This window comes from Lactuca serriola, chromosome 3, assembly GCF_051521515.1.
Source record: "Lactuca serriola cultivar US96UC23 chromosome 3, Lser_US96UC23_V15, whole genome shotgun sequence".
Classification (NCBI taxonomy): Eukaryota; Viridiplantae; Streptophyta; class Magnoliopsida; order Asterales; family Asteraceae; genus Lactuca; species Lactuca serriola.
Window position 1 is genome coordinate 173,108,520 of NC_136410.1, and position 22,425 is coordinate 173,130,944.

At 34.4% G+C, this 22,425-nt stretch overlaps 3 protein-coding genes across 3 annotated transcripts; 2 read left to right on the plus strand and 1 right to left on the minus strand.

Moving 5' to 3' along the window:
- The first annotated feature begins 11,943 nt into the window (after positions 1-11,943).
- Positions 11,944-14,234, plus strand: LOC145093379 (putative prolyl 4-hydroxylase 7). Its single transcript, XM_079031494.1, has 7 exons — positions 11,944-12,305; positions 12,393-12,482; positions 12,557-12,614; positions 12,698-12,802; positions 12,908-13,141; positions 13,428-13,491; positions 13,770-14,234. Exons 1-7 carry the CDS (start codon positions 12,214-12,216, stop codon positions 14,063-14,065), a joined length of 939 nt encoding a protein of 312 aa, XP_078887620.1. The 5' UTR covers positions 11,944-12,213; the 3' UTR covers positions 14,066-14,234.
- Positions 14,235-14,729: 495 nt separating this feature from the next.
- TDF1 (Duplicated homeodomain-like superfamily protein) lies at positions 14,730-16,913 on the plus strand. The gene is made up of 3 exons (XM_079031495.1): positions 14,730-14,915; positions 15,023-15,152; positions 16,042-16,913. Exons 1-3 carry the CDS (start codon positions 14,780-14,782, stop codon positions 16,691-16,693), a joined length of 918 nt encoding a protein of 305 aa, XP_078887621.1. The 5' UTR covers positions 14,730-14,779; the 3' UTR covers positions 16,694-16,913.
- Positions 16,760-20,110, minus strand: LOC145093377 (uncharacterized). Its single transcript, XM_079031493.1, has 9 exons — positions 19,436-20,110; positions 18,928-19,002; positions 18,493-18,807; positions 18,272-18,407; positions 18,035-18,197; positions 17,577-17,702; positions 17,309-17,503; positions 17,114-17,236; positions 16,760-17,027 (listed from the first exon to the last, which is right to left on the minus strand). The coding sequence occupies exons 1-9, from the start codon at positions 19,680-19,682 to the stop codon at positions 16,935-16,937; spliced, it is 1,473 nt and encodes a 490-aa protein (XP_078887619.1). The 5' UTR covers positions 19,683-20,110; the 3' UTR covers positions 16,760-16,934.
- Between the last annotated feature and the right edge of the window lie 2,315 nt (positions 20,111-22,425).

A 22,425-nucleotide genomic window follows, 5' to 3' on the forward strand; every position in this document is an offset into this window, starting at 1 on the left:
ATGCTTAACGCAATGCGTTCTCGGCTAGGACTAAAACCCTAATTTTTAGGGTTTGGACCTTATTTAAGCATCCTTAACCCCCAAGTCTTCTTTCTTTCATCAGGCTCCAGCCCCATTTCGACCCCTTTGCAAACCCTGATTCGTTTTGAGCATTCTTGAGCCTTTGGTGTGTATTTTGGTATTCATGGAGGAAAGAGAAGGAGAAGAGAACCACTTAGAAGCTTGGTACAACATTGGATCTGGAAGTTTTACGCCATCCTACATCTCTGGAAGATATAAAGTTCATACAGTGAGGCTTATTTGATTATATTTAGGTTGTATGATGTTATTATGAGCTTTTGTCCCAAATAATGGTGTTCTTGAGTATGGCATGCTCCAGACCCAAATGGATTGTCCTTCCAGACGTTTTGGAGTGTCTAAGGTCATAAAAATACAATCTAGATTGTTAGTTTCCCTCTGTGCATGAGTTAAGGAGTAAGGTTTTTTGTTGTTGGGCACTTATTAGCCACGCAAGACCATAAAGTTGGAAACTTTATGGTTAGAGACGTTATTTTAGGGCTAGATATGGAATTTGAGCAAAAGATATTAAGGATTAAGCTCTTAATGGAAGAAAAAGGGGACAGGCAGAGAACATTATGCGTTCTCCAGGAACGACATGCGTCCAAAACGATATGCGTCCATTCTGGACGATATGCGTTCTCAAGCTGAGTTGACTCAGTTGACTTTTTGACTTTTTGAATTTGAACAGGATTTTACCTAAGGGCATTTTAGGTATTTTGAGTTGTAATTGAGATTAGTCACTATTTGATAAATAGATGACTGGTAGAGCTGATATTCGGAGCAGAGACCTATTCAACTAATTGATCAAACTAAGATATGAGTTTTCCTCACTGTACTTATGGGTCGAAGGCACCAAGGCCATCCCATTGGATTAGATATCCTGGTTTGTTATGTGTTAATATGTTGATATATATGTTCACTGATTATGTGGTTAGACTGATAGATTTGTAGAACTACTTGTGTTATTGGGTATATGTTAGGCTGGTAGATCTATAGGGCTACCTGTGTTTGTTGATTATTGATTGTTATTATATATGTCGTCATGTCACGGTTTGATGGATTGAGGCGGACCAGTTGGTGTTGAAGGCTAAGATACATAGGGCAGCCTGGATAGACTATAGGCCTACGAGGCGGTCCAGTTATGCCGAAGGCCCAGATAGCAATCCAGATAGGCCGGATTGGTGAGGCGGTCCAGTAATGCTGAAGGCTCATGTATGCATGATGTTGTTGGTTATGTGGTGTGGTTGTAATTTGGGGGAAACTCACTAAGCTTTGCCTTATGATTTTAGTTTATTGTTTCAGGTACTTTAGAGGATCATGGGAAGGTGAAGTCATGATTGTGCACATCTTCCTGTTTCTATGATTTTGGATTTTAGGATACTCTCATATGTGATAAACACTTTTGAAACAATGATTTTGTAAACATTATAGTTATTGGGTTGTTTTTGAAAAATTTAAATTTACTCTGATTTTTGGGATGTTAAATTAAGAGCAATTGTAATTTGCTTGTCCAACTCCAAAGCATATAATCTATGAAATATGAGCTTCAACGGTCTATCAGCAATCCAAGTATCCATCCCAAAGCATTTCATTTGTTTTACTTTCATTGTTCTCTAAGAGTTAAATATTTATTTTTTATCTTTATCTCATGACTAACTTTTTAAAACAATTTAATAAGACAAAATATACAACCAAACTTTAATCATACAGCTAAAAATATGTAACATTGCAATTGACAAAACGATTATCTCATGACATTACAACAAGTGAAAAATATGCAATCATGTATTATATCATCAATAGATTCTAAAAGTGTTTAAATTGAGTTATTGGTTATAAATTTAAAATAACTCATCAAACCGCATAAACAGTTTACACTAAACTGAACCGCATAATGCGGTTTAGAACTTTTGTGGCGTAGTTGATGGGTTTTAGGTAAAACAAATAAACTAGAAAAACAATTCCTAAGTTCACATGCAACCTACTTTGGATCTATGTTTTAACTATTGAACATACAACTTTGAATTGCAAAACAAGAACCCTAGAGGAGAGAGGCTAATTTCGAAATTAACAAACTAGGGTTTAGTAATTACATACCTTTCAATTGTTACGGTAAACAATTGATAATTCCCTTGATCTTGATCTTGATCTTCTTGGAAGCTTAGCACCACAAGTGTAATGCCTCTAATGGAATCACACCCAAACTAGCAAGAAGGAAATAGAGGAGAGAGGGGAGAGGGAGTATACAAAATTTCGGCCCTTAGGGTTTCTTCAAAAGAAAGAGAGTGACCAAAATATGAACCAGGAGGCTCCTTATATAGCTGAGGGATCTAGGGTTTAGGGGAAACCCTAGTTATCCTTTGCTTAGGGCCTAAGCAAACCCAAGGGCCTTATCCAAGCCCCTATGGACGAAATTATTAGGGTTTCCCCTAAATATTTCGTCCACCCTTATCCAAGGGGGTTCTAGAGCCTTCCACTCAACTATTAGATAATTGCAAACTAGTCCCTGCACTCTATAATTAGTTCTTTTAACCCCAAAATTAATTCTAATTAATTTCTGGCTAACAACTAATTAAAATGATTTCTTATTAATATATTAATCTTTTAACATATTAATAAATTCATTTATATTAATTTATTAATCTATTAATAAATTAATATCTCTCCTTTCATAATTTCCTTGTCCGGTTGCTAGGTTTGAGGGCAACCCAAAAGAACTGTGCTGCTATCAATTCAAGTACATACCAATTATAGTTATGGGCTTAGACACCTAATCCAACAGTCTCCCACTTGGATAAGTCTGTAACTATAATTGCTAGTATGCCTTCTAAATTTGACCAGCAAATTGTAGCTTCCAAAAAGCTGCTGCCGAACTCTGACCCAGTCAGTTACGTGTCCTAAGATAAGTGATCATATAATCCTTCGTTCTGCTAGATATCCCTAGACAAAATACATGGAATGCAATCAACCTCTTTGTGATGATGTATGACTTCTAATTGAACACATCAATTTAGTCCTGGCTGGGCCCAGCACATAAGTCAACACCAAATCATCGAGGGGCCCACAGATATCGCTTTTCCCGTTAGGGAAAAAGGAACGAATAAACATTGACTCATATGCTTGTATCTTTTACTCATCAAACCATACATGATAATACGTTTTATAACACCAAGTTACTGATGCGTTTTCGTATCACCAATGCGTAGCCGACTTGCAAATCACAACTCATATATCTCTGCTTCAAGATTATAAGATATTATCATCTCAGTATTACTCGTGATGAATTCCATGAAGTAATACTCTGAGCGAGGGTTTATCCAATACTCAAATCTCAATTTCTGAGTACTCATGAACGTTGCAGCAAATCTATTGCCATGTCTATCCTTAGACAATCTACAACCCAGTTCATGACAGTCTTGATTCACTACTTACTTCCAAAAGTATGAGCGACTGTGGAGTTTGAATAATCTTATTATTCGGGAAGTAAAACATGCAAAAATAAACCACAATAATAAACAATTGACAAAAGGTAGAACCCAAACTTATAAATAATACTTTATTATTTAATCACCAAAAGTCAGTTACATTTACTTTGTTACAAGTTTCAGAAAACTAATCTAACGACTAAAACTAATATCATCTTTCTGTCCTATGCTCCGAGCATGCTGAATATGCTTAGCCCTACTCAGACCCTTTGTGAGGGGATCTGCTGGGTTATCTTCAGATGACACCCTCTTCACTATAAGATGGCCTTCTTCTATTCTATGTCTGATGAAATGGTACTTTCTGTCGATATGTCTGGTTTTACCATGATCTCTCGGTTCCTTTGTCAAGGCAACCGCTCCTTCATTATCGCAGAACAGTTCCATAGGCTCCTGGATGGTTGGAACAACTCCGAGATCTCCGATGAAGTTCCTCAACCAAGCTTCTTCTTTCGACGCTTCACTTGCTTCTATGTACTCTGATTCACAAGTAGAATCAGTCACCGTATCTTGCTTGGAACTCTTCCAAGTAACTGCTCCTCCATTCAGTAAAAATACCCAGCCCGACTGAGAACGGAAGTTATCTCTATCCGTCTGAAAGTTGGCATCACTGTAACCATCTACTCTCAAAGTATCATTGCCACCAAGCACAAGGACCCAGTCCTTCGTCCTTCGCAAATACTTGAGTATATTCTTTACGGCTATCCAATGTGCTCTACTTGGGTTTCCCTGATAGCGACTGACCATGCTCAAAGCAAAGGCCACATCAGGGCGAGTACATGTCATAGCGTACATGATCGATCCGACAGCGGAAGCATAAGGTACACGACTCATGTCATCTATTTCCTCATCTATACTCGGGCATTGAGTCTTGCTCAATTTGGTATTACTCTGGATAGGTAGCTCTCTCTTCTTGGAATTTTCCATACTAAACCTCTTTAGTACCTTATCCAAGTATGTGCTCTGACTAAGTCCAATTAGTCTCTTCTTTCTATCTCTCAATATTCTAATCCCAAGAATATAGGCGGCTTCTCCTAGGTCTTTCATGGCAAAACACTTTCCAAGCCAAGACTTAACTTCATTCAAGGTTGGAACGTCGTTACCAATGAGTAATATGTCATCGACATATAACACCAGAAAAGTTACTATACTCCCACTAGCCTTGATATACACACAAAACTCATCTTCACTTCTAGAGAAACCAAACTCTTTGACTTTCTCATGGAAGCAAAGATTCCAGCTGCGAGATGCTTGTTTCAATCCATAAATGGATTTCTCAAGCTTGCATACTCTATTGGGAAACTTTGCATCAACAAAACCCTCTGGCTGACTCATGTAAACATCCTCAGCCAACTTCCCGTTAAGGAAGGCAGTCTTGACATCCATCTGCCAGATTTCATAGTCATGAAAGGCAGCTATGGCGAGCAATATTTTAATAGATTTAATCTTAGCTACTGGCGAAAAAGTCTCATCATAGTCAACCCCTGGGGTTTGAGTGAAACCTTTTGCAACCAGTCGAGCCTTGAATGTATGCACATTCCCATCCATGTATGTCTTCTTCTTGAAGCTCCATTTGCACCCAACTGTCTTACGACCTGGTGCACTATCACCCAAATTCCAAACTTGGTTGTCATACATAGACTTAATCTCGCTGTCCATTGCCTCTTTCCACTTGGAAGCCTCAGGGCCTGCCATTGCTTCCTTATAAGTGACTGGTTCATCTAAGTTTACCAGTGTTCTGTCACTTATGAATGTGTCACCATCTGAAGTAATATGAAAACCATACAACTCAGGTGGCACACTCACCCTAGTGGATCTTCGAAGAGGTAATGATTTATCAACCGGTTCAACAGGAACTGTTTCCTCTGGTTGAGTGCTAGTGTCATATAAGGTTCCTTCATTGGTTGACTCTTGAATCTCTTCAAGGTCAATGGTACTCCCAGTGTCCTCTTTGAATATGAGCTCTCCTTCCAGAAAGACTCCTCTTCGAGCTACAAACACCACGTTTTCACTAGGTCTGTAGAACAAATATCCAAAAGACTGCTTTAGGTAACCAATGAAAACACATTTCTCACTTCTAGCTGCTAGCTTGTCGTGAGTCTCTCGTCTTACGAAAGCTTCACAACCCCAGACTTTAATATGTGCTAACGAGGGAACTTTCCCGGTCCACATTTCGTGAGGTGTTTTGGCAACCTTCTTTATAGGGACAAGATTGAGGATGTGGGCGGCTGTCTCTAAGGCATACCCCCAGAAGTGAATAGGAAGCGAGGCACGACTCATCATAGAACGAACCATGTCTAACAAGGTTCGATTACACCTCTCAGCTACACCATTTAACTGTGGTGTCCTAGGAGGAGTCAATTGTGAGACTATCCCACATTCTTTCAGATAGTCGTTGAACTCGGTACTAAGATACTCCCCGCCTCTATCGGATCTAAGTATCTTGATCTTTCTGCCTAATTGATTTTCGACTTCATGCTTAAACTCTTTGAACTTTTCAAAGGTTTCTGACTTATGTTTGATCAAGTAGATGTAACCATATCTACTATAATCATCAGTGAAAGTCACATAGAATCGATTAGCATCCCTTGTGGTTGATCTGAAGGGCCCACACACATCTATGTGTATGAGATCCAACAGACCTTCACCTCTTTCACAAGACCATGTGAATGGTGATTTTGTCATCTTTCCCAAAAGACAAGATTCACACATATCATCTGATTTTAGGTCAAATGATTCCAACACACCATCCTTTTGGAGTTGGGCTATGTGTTTCTTGTTAATGTGTCCAAGACGACAATGCCACAAGCATGCCTTGTTTACACTATTAGACAAGTCAATATTAAGTACACTATTTCCTAAGCTATCAACACAAATCACTGTTTCATACACACCATCACAAGGTAAAGCTTCAAACACAAAAACACCATTCTTATAAACAGAAATTGAACCATTCAAATCATTAAAAGAATATTTAAAACCTTGTCTGAACAATGCATGAAATGAAATAATGTTTCTCGTCATCTCAGACGAATAGCAACAATTTATTAAATCTAATCTAACATCATTACTGAGCAAAAGTTGATAAACTCTGATCTTGGTAACTGGTGAAGACTTTCTGTTCCCCATGATCAAGTTTATTCTCCCATGCTCTATCTCCTCACTTTCCCTTAGCCCCTGCAAATCATAACAGATATGAAATCCACATCCTGTATCAAGGACCCATGAACGAGAAGATAATGAGTTATTAGCAGAAATAGTGTAAATATCTGCCGAGGATGGCTTCACTTTGCCATCCTTGATATCTTGCCGATATTGTGGGCAAGATCTCTTCCAATGCCCCTTTTGATTGCAGTAAAAGCAAATGGCCTCTTTTGGATCAGAAACATGGGGAGTGGAACCATTGGGCTTAGCCTTCGGGCCATTACTAGATGACACAGCTTGAGCCTTGCTCTTCCAGTTTTGCTTGGGAGGACCTTTCCTCTTCTTCCCCTGTCCCTGTCCAATGGCCAAGACAGGGGCACTTGCAGGTGTGGAGGGTATACTTTTACCCTTCATCCCTGCCTCAGTTGTCTGCAACAAGTTGTGCAATTGGGCCAAAGTCTGCTCAGTGTTGTTCAAATGGTAAGTTAAGATAAACTGACCATAACAATCAGGCAACGAGTTCAAGACCATGTCAATGGCCAATTCCTCATCGAAGTGAATGTTGAGCTTGACCAAACGCTCTATGTAGCGTTGCATTCTTTGCACATGAGATACAACCGATTCCCCCTCTTTCATCTTGCAAGCCATGAGTGACTTGACTACCTCAAACTTTTCTTGACGAGCTCACTTATGGTACTTTTCCATAAGGTCCTTGCTCATCTCAAAAGGCCAGTAGTCCTCATAGTACCTCTGCAATTCTGGGGACATGGTTGCAACCATGATGCATGCCACTTTGGTAGCATCATCATAGTGTTTCTTGTAGGCAACATACTCTTCGGGAGTGGCTTTTGACTCATCAAGTTCTTTGAGCTCCTTTTCAAGGACATGCTCTTTGTCCTCGAATCTAAGCGCCATCTTGATGTTACGCATCCAATCGTTATAGTTGGAGCTATCCATAACGACTTTGGAGCAGATGTTTAGTAGAGAGAAGTTGTGGCTGGAGGATGATGAAGCAGAAGTGTTTCCAGGAGTAGACATCTGAAAAGAAAGATAGTTTTAGTTAGATTCCAAGACACCTCAATATAATAACCCAAAGATATCATATCAAGGTTAGGACCCAACTATGACTATTTACAACTTAGAAATGGGATGCCGAGATCCAAGTTCAAATCTCATAAAGGTAGGTGAATGACGATTCACCAATTCCACCATTAGACAAAATAAACGAAGAGAAATTCCTAATTCTTTTGAGATACATTAAAACTATTTAATGGCATGTTTTAATCTCGGATTATGCTCTACTATTTGTGACTGAGATACCGAGGATCACAAACTAGATGTGAATAACCATGCAAATGTGTTTGGTAACCTTATTGTCTTTATCATTAACTATTGATGTGCCGGTAAACCACACACGCTCCATCAAAATGATAATTATAAGATACCCATTACTACTCTTTATTAGTGCCTTTTAGTGTGCCGGTTAACCACACACGCTCCACTAACGACCAATAAAACATAATGTGCAATTTCATGGATTAGCATACTTTTCACATTTTTCCTAAAGTAACTAGAGTTGGGATTTTGAAAAAAAAAAGTGTTCTAGTACTTTCTTTAATAGCATTATACTTTTAATGGGAAGTAGTTGTCCTATCAAATCCGTTCTGCTAACGACCCTCCACTAATCAAGGAAGCGGTGGGTGAGAGTGGACACCTATTCAACTACCATTTTATAGGCAGTTTCCTTATACCCCCCTTATAGACTAGCTTCGTGAATGAGGCATACTAGCGATTTGACTGACCATATTCTTATACATATATAATATTTAACTTTTAATTATAATATATATATATATATATATATAAGGTGTGTTTTAAAAACATTTTAAAACTCCAAGGGTTTATATAAATTTTTTTTCGAAATTTAAACTATTAAATTTTAAATTTAAATAAACCAATTAATTAATTAGATTTAATATTTATCTATTATTAACTTTTAATTAATTTATTAAATCTTGTAAGGATTATCTAATTAAATTAAACAATTAATTTAATCCTAATCCATATCCCTTCTAGATTTCGAAAATATGGGGATAGGATAATTTCCTTATTTTTCTCAATTATCCAATAAGGCAACTATTATCCAAAACAAAGAAACCCTAATCTTTATAGCATATTTCAAAATTTTCAAGGGAGGAGGCTAGGGTTTTCAAAACCCTAACCCTAATTTCGATTAGGGTTCTTTGGAGGCTAGGGTTTTCAAAAACCCTTTGATCCACAACCCTAAAAATCGAAAAGAATGGCCTTTAGGGTTTAATAGCTATAAACCCTAATTTGCAATTCAACAATTATAACAATTCAATTTAAAACAAACAATGGCTCTGATACCACTGATGGGTTTTAGGTAAAACAAATAAACTAGAAAAACAATTCATAAGTTCACATGCAACCTACTTTGGATCTATGTTTTAACTATTGAACATACAACTTTGAATTGCAAAACAAGAACCCTAGAGGAGAGAGGCTAATTTCGAAATTAACAAACTAGGGTTTAGTAATTACATACCTTTCAATTGTTACAGTAAACAATTGATAATTCCCTTGATCTTGATCTTGATCTTCTTGGAAGCTTAGCACCACAAGTGTAATGCCTCTAATGGAATCACACTCAAACTAGCAAGAAGGAAATAGAGGAGAGAGGGGAGAGGGAGTATGCAAAATTTCAGCCCTTAGGGTTTCTTCAAAAGAAAGAGAGTGACCAAAATATGAACCAAAAGGCTCCTTATATAGCTGAGGGATCTAGGGTTTAGGGGAAACCCTAGTTATCCTTTGCTTAGGGCCTAAGCAAACCCAAGGGCCTTATCCAAGCCCCTATGGACGAAATTATTAGGGTTTCCCCTAAAGATTTCATCCACCCTTATCCAAGGGGGTTCTAGAGCCTTCCACTCAACTATTAGATAATTGCAAACTAGTCCCTGCACTCTATAATTAATTCTTTTAACCCCAAAATTAATTCTAATTAATTTCCGGCTAACAATTAATTAAACAAAATGATTTATTATTAATATATTAATCTTTTAACATATTAATATATTCATTTATATTAATTTATTAATCTATTAATAAATTAATATTTCTCCTTTCATAATTTCCTTGTCCGGTTGCTAGGTTTGAGGGCAACCCAAAAGGACTGTGCTGCTATCAATTCAAGTACATACCAATTATAGTTATGGGCTTAGACACCTAATCCAACAGTGGGTTGCTGTTTTCAAAATGTTCAAACCGTATATGTGGTGCAGTTTGCAGTTTAACTCTAAATTGCATCACAGCACACCGCAAACACCACTAATTATAACGTAGTTTAGACCCCGTCCTAAAACTGCAATAAATTCTAATTATGCTTAATAATAGAAGTTTCAAAATTACCAACAAGTACTTGACACATAACACATTAGTAGTTTCATTCGGTAAGAACTCGTCAACTAGATTTAACTCTAGATAAAGTTCATTCTCGTCAATATTGGACTATTCACCATACTTAAGTTCGGCTTCAAAACGACTACAACACAACTTAAAATCTTCGTCATCAAATTCTTTCAATTTTTTTGGAAGCAAAAAACCAAAATACTTTTCATACTTAGTGTATTGTTAAAATCTTGTTAAGAGAAGTCATCGCTTGAAATTGAATCAATCACACACACACACAAGCTACAACAGATCTCGATCGATTATGAAATGGAAACACAAGAGGTGAGCATCAGATTCTTAGAAAATCGATTCTGATTTCTGAAATTGAAATGATCAATTAATCAATAATTTGAAACTGAAGATCGCTAGGCCTTTGGCTTAACGATAATGAGTGACTCTTTCAAATGAAAGGTTATGAGCTCAAGTCTCACTATATGACATAGGTGGTATTTAGGTTAGTTTGTCGTTTAAAAAAATCTAAAATTGAAGGCTAAAAGCAATTATGAAGTTGAGTGATCTTATTGGATTTTGAAACTTACAATTTTGTGTTCTAAATATGATGGTGTGCTGATTTTGAAACAATCATTGAATCAATAATAAAAAAAAATATCCTCAACAACTTAACGAGTTCGAGAGAAGGAGTAGCGACATCAGACTTTGATTGGCGAGAATCAGGGGATGAACTTTGGCCCGGTGAAAATACATTTGAATCAATTTTGTTTTGGGCATGGATTACTAATCTACTATAACGAATTGTATGTAAAAATTAGGCCCCCTCCACGACATGGGCCCGATGCATTCGTCAACCTTGCACACCCTCAAAGACGTCCATATCCATGTATACTTAACAATCAATATCTCGTAATACAACAAAGGCGTACACAAATCTCATATGAAATGAGGTAAGAGAAAGATTCAATATAGACATCTTACCTCTAAGCATAGATACAAACGTTAGCTTCCTAGAAATTCTTCGATAAGAGAACATGCATGGAAAGAGAAAATGGAAAAAAGGGTGGCCAACTAAAAAAATTAGAACAAACAATAAAACATAAAGTAAAATCAAAGAAAATATATACCAAATTTGCTTTTTTATGAGTGAAATGTTTTAGTTTTTTTTAGTGGACCACACAAAATCTTTAAAATACATAGTACATTTTGGATATGTTTTATATGAAATGGAAATGAGACAAGAAAATTGCGTATCACATGCGGGCCAATACACACAATTATCAAACTATCCACGATAACATCTCCAAAAAAGTCAAATCTTCACTTTTTCTCGATGAAAACAAAAAAATATATATTTTTATAATTATTATATTTGATTTTTAATTTAGTATACAATTTTGATAAATAAAAAAAAGTATGTACCTATTAATGAAATGCTTATAGATAATTAAGTAGATGATTTGTAATTATAAAAATAAATTGATTAAAAGGGCACTTTTATGTCAAAAAGTTTTGATAATTACCCAAAGCTCCGTTATTTTTAATACTTACCCAATTCATCTCACCTATCAACTTGCAAGCTAATCTAATAATTTTATCCATGAATAATTTAATATTAATTATCATTATTTATTTTAAATTATATCTTTAACCTTTTTATAATATAATAATACTTTTTCAATAATTTTACATTATTCCATTTTCATCTTTTTTCCAAAAATAACATAAACATGAGAATATTAGTACAAAAACAAAAAAGCGTGTTTAATACTTTAATTCATTGACTCTTTCTTTTTCTTCAATTTTGAGCTAAAAATGGAAATTAAAATTCCATTAAAGCATGAGCGTTGTCGGTTTTTCTTCCATACCAAACCCTCCATTGAATTCAATTCCTGTTCTTCAAAGTCGCTGAATCCAGTGGGCGCCTCCATTGAAGTATTGAACGTGACCCGACCCGTTTACAGACTCACCATATCACATCTACCCTTCTTGATCAGCTCAAACTGGTTCTTTTCATTTTCAGATCAAAAGATCATCGCGAACTTTCTATTTCATAAACCCTTCTTTCCCTCTAATAATTATCGAAAAGGGTTTTTGAAGATCCATCATGGGTTTTCGAGCATTCTTCATTCCTTACTTCCTCTGTTCCCTCCTGTTCTTCCCCAATTTCTCCATCCAGTCTTCAGGATTACGCAACATGTATCTCTTCTTTACTAAATTCTCGTACAATTAACTTAATTTTGACGTTTCGCTAATGAGATTTCACTTTGTTTTTTTTTTTTTCAGACGTGGGTCGATTATCAGATTGCCGAATGGTGATTCCTATGGTCACCCCTTTGATCCCACTCGAGTCACCCAAATTTCGTGGCATCCAAGGTTTGATTCATCTATTCCATGTTCTTGGTTGTCTGATTGCATGAACATCAGTTTAAATTTTGAAATCTGTACAGGGCGTTTCTGTATAGAAACTTTCTAACAGACGAAGAGTGCGATCATCTCATTCAATTGGTTAGTAACACTATCAATTTCTAATCTCCTTCTATAAAATCTCTTTGTAATGTAACCAATTTGACATGAATTTGGATGATCAGGCGAAGGATAAGCTCGAGAAATCCATGGTTGCCGATAATGAATCTGGTAAGAGCATAGAAAGTGAAGTCCGAACAAGCTCCGGCATGTTTCTCAACAAAGCTCAGGTAAACCGATTCATCTGTGATTCTATTCATAATCAAACCTAAACATATTGAACATCAATGAAGAATTCTGAACAATATATGTAATGTTTGATCTTTGATTTGAAGGATAAAGTTGTTGCTGGAATTGAATCAAGGATTTCTGCGTGGACATTTCTTCCTGTTGAAAATGGAGAAGCTATGCAAATATTGCATTATGAAAATGGTCAAAAATATGAACCACATTGGGATTACTTCCATGATAAAGCCAATCAAGCCATGGGTGGACACAGGATCGCTACTGTTCTTATGTATCTCTCTAATGTCCAAAAGGGTGGTGAGACTGTGTTTCCAGAGTCAGAGGTATGACCCTTTTTTGTATATTCAAGAAATAGCAACATACTTTCATTTCATTATATTACAACAATGCCCTTTTAATCTTTTTTATTTATTTATTAATGCATTGAAATTGTTTCGTATTTTGAATGACATTGTTCTAATTGGGTAGATTTTTCAAAGTACAATGCTATTATAATCTTGTTTTTTAAACCTTTTTAAAGTTTTAGCATAAAGTCATACATTATATAATTTCCTCAATCCGAAAGATGATTTATTATCAATTTGTAATTTTTTTTTGAAATTTTTGTAGATAAAAGAATCTCAACCGAAAGCTAAAGAAGATTGGTCCGAATGTGCTAAAAAAGGCTACGCAGGTATTAATTTTTTTCCTATTCCATGAAAATTCTACTTCAAAACACATTATTTAAATTCACAATCGAAATCCAAATCAACTATCCACGTGGGACCCATTATTTTAAATAATGGGTCCCACACCACACAACATGATGTGACATACTGACATCCCAGGCACATCTACCAATATATCGACTTTCCATGAGGTCACCCATCCTGGTAGTACTACTGCTACTGCTCTCGCCTGAGCACGCTTAACTGCAGAGTTCTGATATTATACACTGTGTTACATTTGCAGTGAAACCGAAGAAGGGGGACGCGTTGTTGTTTTTCAGTCTTCATCCAAATGCTACAACCGATGTATTAAGCTTACACGGGAGTTGCCCCGTGATAGAAGGGGAGAAATGGTCAGCAACAAAATGGATCCATGTCAGGAGCTTTGACAAGTCAGATAACACAAGTGATGACTGTACTGATGACAATGCGAATTGCGCCATGTGGGCGGCAGCTGGCGAGTGTAAAAGGAATCCTGTTTATATGGTTGGGTCTCCGGAAGGTTCCGGATATTGTAGGAAGAGTTGCAAAGTATGTTAGTAGATACAGTTTCTCGTGTCTATATTTTTCGTGTGTGAGAATTTGGGTATAAAGGTAGTTGGTGTGTGTAATCTTTGAGTTAAAGGATATGGGGAAAAGATATAATATAAGATGAGTTTCTTTTTGAAGCGAAATAACAAAATAACAAAATACATTTTATGAGGTTTAAGTTATACATTGGTATTATACTATTATGTGTTAGTCGAATAAAATGTAAATTATAAGAGTAAAGTTATGTTTTTTTTTAAAATATAGGAAGAATTAAAAAGGGAAAATGTAGGGTTTCATGCCACCTAATTCTGAGTATACAAAACAAAGGAAGCTCACTTTTATTCATTTCATTGCCTTTCACACAAAGCACCTCTCCTTCATATTTTGAATCTTTCTGAGTTATACACAACTAACGTACAACTTGTATTGCATAAGGTACAAGTCATCACAACATTACTATTTCGGTTTACAAACCATCCATATAGTAATGCAAGAGGAACCAAGCACATGAGAGAGAGAGAGGGAGAGAAATATTTTTCATGTCATGTTAAGGGTGAATGAAGAGATCATGCAAAATGTTCATTAGGGAGCCAATTCTACATGCTTTTGTTGCCTTAGCACTTGTTAAATGTAGCCTCTCACATCCCCATTATATGCATTCAAATTGCATCACCATTTACATTCACATTCACCATTTTTAGTCTTTTTTGTGTGTAATTATTGATGGGAAGAAGGCCTCCTTGTTGCGATAAATCGCATGTTAAGAAAGGGCCATGGACTGCTGAAGAAGATGCCAAGATTCTTGCATATGTTGCAAGTCATGGAATTGGAAATTGGACTTTGGTTCCTCAAAAAGCAGGTTCTTAATTTCATTTCATCTTTAATGTTATGTTCTTAACAAACTTTTGATTATTTGTCAAGTTTTGTAATGACTTGTAGTACATTATGCATTTATACTTGTAACAGGTCTTAATAGATGCGGGAAGAGTTGTAGGTTGAGATGGACGAATTATCTTAGACCCGATCTTAAACATGATAGTTTTACTCCTCATGAAGAACAACTTATTTTGAGGTATCACCAAGCCATTGGTAGTAGGTATGTTTCTTCTCTACATTTCATGTCATTCTTCCCAAAAGAAGAAAACATGTTATATTACCTAAAATGAGTCAAATAAGTGTAAGGATAAAAGAAAACATATTAACTTACCTAAAATCTTCTTGATTTGGATTTTATATCATGTGACAAGTCAAATGTTATTTAAATGCTTACAACTTGGCTTTATTCATATAATAGAGTATTATTTCAACAATATAATTTTTCTAAAAAGACATTTGTTATTTTTCAATGAAAAATTGTGGTTGGTAGGTTAACCAACCCAAGTTGTTTTGATTTGCACTAAAAAAAAAAAAACTTATGTTACCGGTCTATTTAACATCTCAAAAGAACCAATCGATGCAAGTAATGTTCTTTTGGTTCATGGATTCCAACGAAATTGGATGGAATTGGAATTCAAGATTGGTTGACAAATAGACAAAATTCAATTCCATTGGCTTAACTCAAATTCTTTTCTTGATTGATTTCACCATTCCTAAATTTGGATGGAATCTCATTCTAATTTCTTATATTAAAACACCAAGGATTCAAGCGAACTTATATAGAATTGAAATTAACGATTCCATTTCATTCCATAACATATACATATTGTAACAAAACTTACTTAGTTCAATAATTGATTGCTTTCTATCATTCCTAGAGATGGATGGAATGAATTCAATTTCAGTCTTAATTTTCATATTAAAAACTTTTCTTTCACATATATTAAAATAATAAATATATATTTTCAAGTGAGAATTGTAAAAGCTATTTATTTGTTATCAATTTTCATTTCATTTTCTATCAACAAAATATATAACAGATTCCAATTCTTTCATATTTTACAAACCAAACGCCAACTAAATTTCTATGTATTGTATATAATGTTCAGGTGGTCTTTAATCGCAAAACAACTACCAGGAAGAACAGACAACGATGTAAAGAATCATTGGAACACAAAACTAAAGAAAAAACTTTCCAAAATGGGAATCGATCCCATCACCCACAAACCCTTTGGTCAACTCCTTTCCGATTATGGAAATATCAACGAAATCATCCCAACCACCACCCCCCGCCCCACCACCACCACCGATCACCTCCACCCTGAACCACTAGATTTCTCACACGCAGACAGTTCATTAACCATAATCGACCCATTCCAAGACCAACACCACCAACTAAACCTCCTCACCCCTCCCCATTTTCACATCAATGAAGCCGCCTCATCTTCCACGTCATCACCCGCCTCAAAACCTCCACAAGTGAATTTACCATCTTCTCCCTCCATTTGGTCCGACTACCTCATCGGTGACCAAGAACAAGAGTACACAAACGAATCTGATCTTGGGATTATTTCAGGTGAAAACACATATAGTTACAATGGATCGGGATCAGGATCAGGATTAGGGTTAGGGGTAGATCCGTCAAAGAACATATTAGACATCCCGACTAATTCTATTTCTTTTGTGGAGTCTATTTTGAACCGGGACCGCGAAATGCAATTGGACTTTCCGCCATTATTCGATGGGTATTCCGAGTACTGAAGGGTATAATCGTAATTTCAATTTATATATATATGTAGTTTTCTTTTTTTCTTTTTTTAAATTCCGTTGTTTATGTTGAATGTTGAATGTTTAACGAATCGATATGCATTGTTTCCGATTACATTATTTTATTTAAATTTCAGAGTCTAGTTTCCTGTACACTCCGGAAAATATTCTCATTGAAATTCTTTTTTCTTTTTAAAAGAAAAAAAAAAAGAAAATAGTTTATTATTGCTTGGCTTTAAAACCCGAGTAGATTGTAATTGTTGTAATCGATTTCTTTCAATTGAAGGCAGCATAAAATACACTCCGGTAATTCTTCAGCCTTAGTTCCCTGTTACAAAAATTAATAAAAATATCGTTTTAGAATTTAAAAATCACCCAAAACAATTATTTTAAAAAAAAAATTAAAAAAAATACCTGAATTGTGAGACCGAAATCTAGGATACAATGTTTTAGTCTCTGTTGAAATGCTTCAAACCCTTTTCTTGAAATGTAACTGAATCTATGCATATTTAGGTCGATTTCAAAGTAGTTTTCTCCCTGTGTATAATACCGATATCAATTACTATTCAATTCGCATACTACAAAGTAAGGGTATAAACGTAATTTTACCAAGAAAAATTCATGTTGAGGGCGAGAGAGAACGGGTTTTTCATTATACGCGTTCATGAGTTTTCTTTCAGCTGAACTTAAATGAAGATCTTCTAAATTTGTTACGCGACCCAAAATCTTTAATCTTTCTCTACATGGTGAAATCGTGTCTACAGGGAATCCTTTCACTCTTTCCACCTCATCATCGATTATTTTCTGTATTTGAAAAGGTATTTAAATCAATATATAGTGGAGTGAAAAAAAGGTTTGTGAAAAATGACGATTTTACCCTTATGTTTTCCTGAAAATGGATTGGGAGTTGTTCGTAGTTTTCAGAGATTTTGAAGTAGAAAACAAAACTCATTCCTTCTCCATCGTATTCATGTTGAAATATTGCAGGGGGGTATAATGGTATCTGCACAAAATTCAAGGAAATTATTATCTTCGAATAAGTTACGATTTTGGTCCCTGAGTTTCACACATTTTTACAGATTTTGTCTCGAAAGGAAACGGTTTTTGGATGTGCATTTTGAAATGAATTATTGCGAGTACAATAATCGAAAAGGGACAGGTAGGTAATTTTGCATTTATATCATAATCAATTTTCTTTCAACAACTTGTTATCTGCTTCTCGAAAATCCAAATCCAATCATTTTGATATCAAAATAATCAGACAATCATACTTATAATAGTCAATTTTAAAGATATTTAAACATCAAAGTTTAAAGAATCAAGAAATCGACATACTTGAAGATTTACAACAAGTAGATGAGGGATTTTTCCAGATGATTCAACTTTTGGAAGTTCAAGAAATCTTGCAATATGATCAATTTTACGAGGAGATAAGAAAACATCAACACCAATTGGGTAAAAAGCAGCTTGATTTGAAGCATTTTCTTTCTTTTTATCTCTGTAAAAAGAAAAAAAAAGAACAATGTGTAAAAACTAAAAAGTAAAAACTCTTATGTTTATAATTATTTATACCTTATATAATTATGTCCTCTGACTTTAAAAGTATTTGGATCAAGCGTTGACCAACAATCAGACATTTTCTTCTCTATTGGACAATATGGAACTTGAGACCCTGCAATTGGTCTTTGCAAAATAGCTTTTGGTGACACTGAAACATATAAAAACATGTAACAAATATTTAAAACAATAATTAAAAGAAAGAAAAATGGTTTATTTGAAATCGAGAGTCTTACAAATTGAAAGATTTGATTGGCCTTCTCTCCATTTAAAAGAAAGTCTTGAAGTTACTTTCTTTTTAGCACTTTGAGGACTTGAACATGATGATTTGCTCTTTACATCTGTTGAGGTTGTGCAATTAAGACATGGAAGACAATTATTTTGTAATCCAAAAATGTGAGATCCGTTTTCGTATCCAGCTGATGTGGCGACAGGTGGCAGGTCATTCGGTTTTGTTAGTGATTCAGAGGTTGAAAAGGAAGCACCATTGACATGATCAGAAAATCTTGGAGTTACTGATGCACTAATGGAACTGCTTTGAGATACAGTATCTGGGAATTTTTTCAAGAAAATCATAATTAGTGAATTTTCAGATTGTTTTTAAGAAAACCCATGAATCAAAATCAAAACTTTAGTAATCTTAGTAAAAATCTTTGATAAAAACTTCTTACCATCTTGAATGCTGTAAAAATCTTCATCGCCATCAGATTCAATCCCTGTTGCAGTATCAAACCATTCTGTACTTCCTGATGAAAATCAAATAATTTAAGATGATTGTTTTTTTTTATCTATTTAAAGTACAGAAGAAAGAAATTTAAAGATGGGAATCAAGAGTGGACCCTAATTCTGAGAGTTGAAAGGAACCCTTGTTAATTAATATGGTAGCTACCAATTGACATAGCCTTTAGAGGGGTTGTAGGGGTATTGGGATAAAATCATAAAAGTCATAATTTCAACTTGAAGAATGAAGAATCATAATAATGTAATCAGATACCCAATTAAAGCTATGAATGATTCTCAGATTCTTGAATCATCTCTTTGCAGCTGCTTTAAAAAAAAAGTAATAAACAGTTTTTACCAAGCAATGGTCAAATAATGTAGGTGTAAATCAGAAACCCTAATCTGAAACTGGATGTGGATTGAAAATCTGAAAGTGACAAAAGGAGATTTTGAATTTACCTTGAAATGTAGGGTTGCGATAAGAACGATCAATGGAATTACAGGCATCAGCAGAAGGATCAACTTTGCTCCGAGATGAATAGCGATTAGTAACACCGTTTGTTTTCTTCCTCCCTAATCTTCTTCTTCTTCTTTCATGGACTTTCGGTATTGCGTCTCCATCTGAACGATCTTCATGTTTCTTCTTCTTCCGAGAACCGAATCCAACTCGCACGCAACCGGTTTCCTTCGATCCGCATACTCCCATTTCTCCTTCTCTGTTTCTCACACAGACGTTACCTAAACACCCAGGGGAGCAGCAGGAGCGGTATATGATCAATCTGATCTGGGTATTCAAAATTGATGATGATAAAAGCTGGAAATGGATTGAATACGGATGGATTCGAACAAATGTGCCTACGCGTTTCACCAATCTATAGATATAACAAGACGTATGTATATACCGTTACGCGAAATGAATCGAAAACCTAAATTAGTTTGGGGATACGAGAACTGGATGCTCAAAAAGCTTGATAATTGCTTCGACCTACAGTGTCAACAAGATGATCAGCAAAGCAAAGCAGCTATCTGATGCTTCGAGAGATAGGGTAGGGTTTTTATTAATCTGGTAGCTCTGCTCCACCATTATTGTCTGGATTTCTTGATTTTTTTTTTTTTTTTTTTGGAGGAGAAGATGGATTACCCGAAACCTTTTCAATGTAAACGACTTTTATTTTTAAAATTATAGAAAAATGAAAACTTAAAAAAATATGTACTATATATTTATTCAATATCAACAATTACCAACTAAACTGCCGTTCAAAAAAAAAATCTAAAACAATTTCATGTAACAAAATAAAATAAAACAATTTTGTGTTTGTAATGAATAAATATATAGATTTCGGAATTTTTTTTATGAAGGTTTTTCTATATAAAATAATAAAATAGTTACAACTGAAATCTTATCTTATACTAATAAATGAAAAAAAAAATGTTGTATGTATCTATGTTATTTTTTTGTTATTTTTAATTAAATTTTACCACAAGATGTTTTATAGGTGTTTAGTTTTTTATTATTTCTTTTACTTATTATTTATGTAATAAATGTTTTACAATTTCAAGAATCCAATTGACTCATTTTCTTTACAAATTCAGTAATTACTCATTTCCTTAATAAGTTCAAATTTTCCAATTTCAAATAAATTTTTAAAATTTGTGATTGACGATTTTTTTTAAATATGTCAATGGTTTTTTTTTATTTGTATAAATTGAAAGACATACTTATTTAAACATGATTAATATTTACATATTAATATTTGATATTTTTTAATCGATCCGTATAATATATGAGTCTTACAATTAGTTAATTATAAAATATTTCAAAATAAATAAAAATTGTCATATTTTGTCCATTTTATGGTTTAGTTAGTGTATTTAAGTTATTTCATTAAAAATCATCTAAGCTTGATATTTTTTCTATATCATCAATTTTGGTATGTTATAACTTATTAAGACGTTACCATAGAAAATTGTCAACTTTAATGCTTTTATGAAAATTTTAATTAACTTTGATACACTAAAGTTAGTTTCTATTTTAACTAGTATAGCACAACAAAATGGTGGATATAAAAATTATCAAATTTGGATGGTTTTTCTTAACTAAACTTAAATATAATAATTAAACCACAAAATATAATAAGTTATATATATATATATATATATATATATATATATATATATATATATATATATATATTTGAATTGTTAATGAATTAAATAAATATTTTCGGGTTGGCAGTGAATTAAATATGTAAATGCGGGATATCTTTTGTTGAAAGTTTTTCTATTTATTACAAATAATTAATGTCGTTGAGGAAAACGAAACGTGAGAATAGACTATATTGTTATTAGCATTGTTACTAATTATAAATGAGATACATTTGCGTCGACTGTTTGAGTTTAATCTAACAAATACGTAACAATAAATATATAATAAATTAATAGATTCGTGTGTTTGTAGAAACATAAATTTATTTGAAATTTGTTCTTTAAAATGATAATTGAAACATATATGATTGTTCACTTAAATAGAACGAAGTTTCTATTGATTTAAACAACAAACAAAAAATAAATAAATATCTTTACTGATTTCCTGTTCAAAAAGAAATAAAAACATACAAAGACTTGGTCTAAAAGAATAACAATGATTTATGTTAAAAAAACAGATTTTAAAGTAGGAATCTAGACTAAGGATAAAATTCAAGTTGCAATTCCTCCTGTATAGGTTAGAATTGGAATTAAATCCTGTTTTGGAAGGATTCAAACACTAGAAATGGATGAGACTAATTTTAAGCTTTAGCAAACAAATTTAATGTTTGATTTAGCGTGTAATTGCATTTCCTAAACTCATATTGAGCTAATGAATCCAAAACATGTGACTAGTATCTTCAAGGGAGCTAATTGATGGTTTCAATCTTTCAATGGAACTTCAACGAAATCCTAAGCTTAGTTTATGATATGATCAAATAAAGGCATTGGGCTTCAAGGGAATAAGGTTTAGACCCTATTGGATGTTGATACATTTGGTTGTATGATTTAAGCCTTTGGTTTGTGTCTTGAAGTCAATGGGTAAAATGGGAAGAGTGTTGTTTCAGATAGCTTTCATGAATTAAGGATTTTAGTACGGTATGTTTTAAGTCAAAAGTAATTAGATGGAGTTGTGTGACTCTTCAATACCTTTATTTGCATAGAAAGAACGTTGAAAACGGAGTTGAAACGAAGAAATTATGATTGTTTGAAGTTAGAGTGAAATTGGGTGAAAACTCGTCTTCACGAGGTGACATAAATGTGGGCACGACATGAGAGTCCTCACGAAATGACAAGCAACTTGTCACGAGGTGAGAACTGTGCAGCCCAAGCCTATGCAAATTTTAAGCTTTTCAAGGTATTTAAAGGTAACGATTCATTTTTTAGGGCATTTTCTTAGTCTCCATCATATCTAGAACCCCTTG

Excerpts from the sequence above, each read along its gene's own strand:
- TDF1 (XM_079031495.1), top strand. The coding sequence starts at position 14,780 with ATGGGAAGAAGGCCTCCTTGTTGCGATAAATCGCATGTTAAGAAAGGG. Across the intron at positions 14,916-15,022 it reads TTTGGTTCCTCAAAAAGCAG|GTCTTAATAGATGCGGGAAG; the intron begins GTTCTTAATTTC and ends TACTTGTAACAG. Across the intron at positions 15,153-16,041 it reads CACCAAGCCATTGGTAGTAG|GTGGTCTTTAATCGCAAAAC; the intron begins GTATGTTTCTTC and ends TATAATGTTCAG.
- LOC145093377 (XM_079031493.1), bottom strand. The coding sequence starts at position 19,682 with ATGGGAGTATGCGGATCGAAGGAAACCGGTTGCGTGCGAGTTGGATTC. Across the intron at positions 18,198-18,271 it reads AGAGGACATAATTATATAAG|AGATAAAAAGAAAGAAAATG; the intron begins GTATAAATAATT and ends TTCTTTTTACAG. Across the intron at positions 17,703-18,034 it reads TACTTGTTGTAAATCTTCAA|ATACCATTATACCCCCCTGC; the intron begins GTATGTCGATTT and ends AATTTTGTGCAG.
- LOC145093379 (XM_079031494.1), top strand. The coding sequence starts at position 12,214 with ATGGGTTTTCGAGCATTCTTCATTCCTTACTTCCTCTGTTCCCTCCTG. Across the intron at positions 12,306-12,392 it reads TCTTCAGGATTACGCAACAT|ACGTGGGTCGATTATCAGAT; the intron begins GTATCTCTTCTT and ends TTTTTTTTTCAG. Across the intron at positions 12,803-12,907 it reads TGTTTCTCAACAAAGCTCAG|GATAAAGTTGTTGCTGGAAT; the intron begins GTAAACCGATTC and ends TTTGATTTGAAG.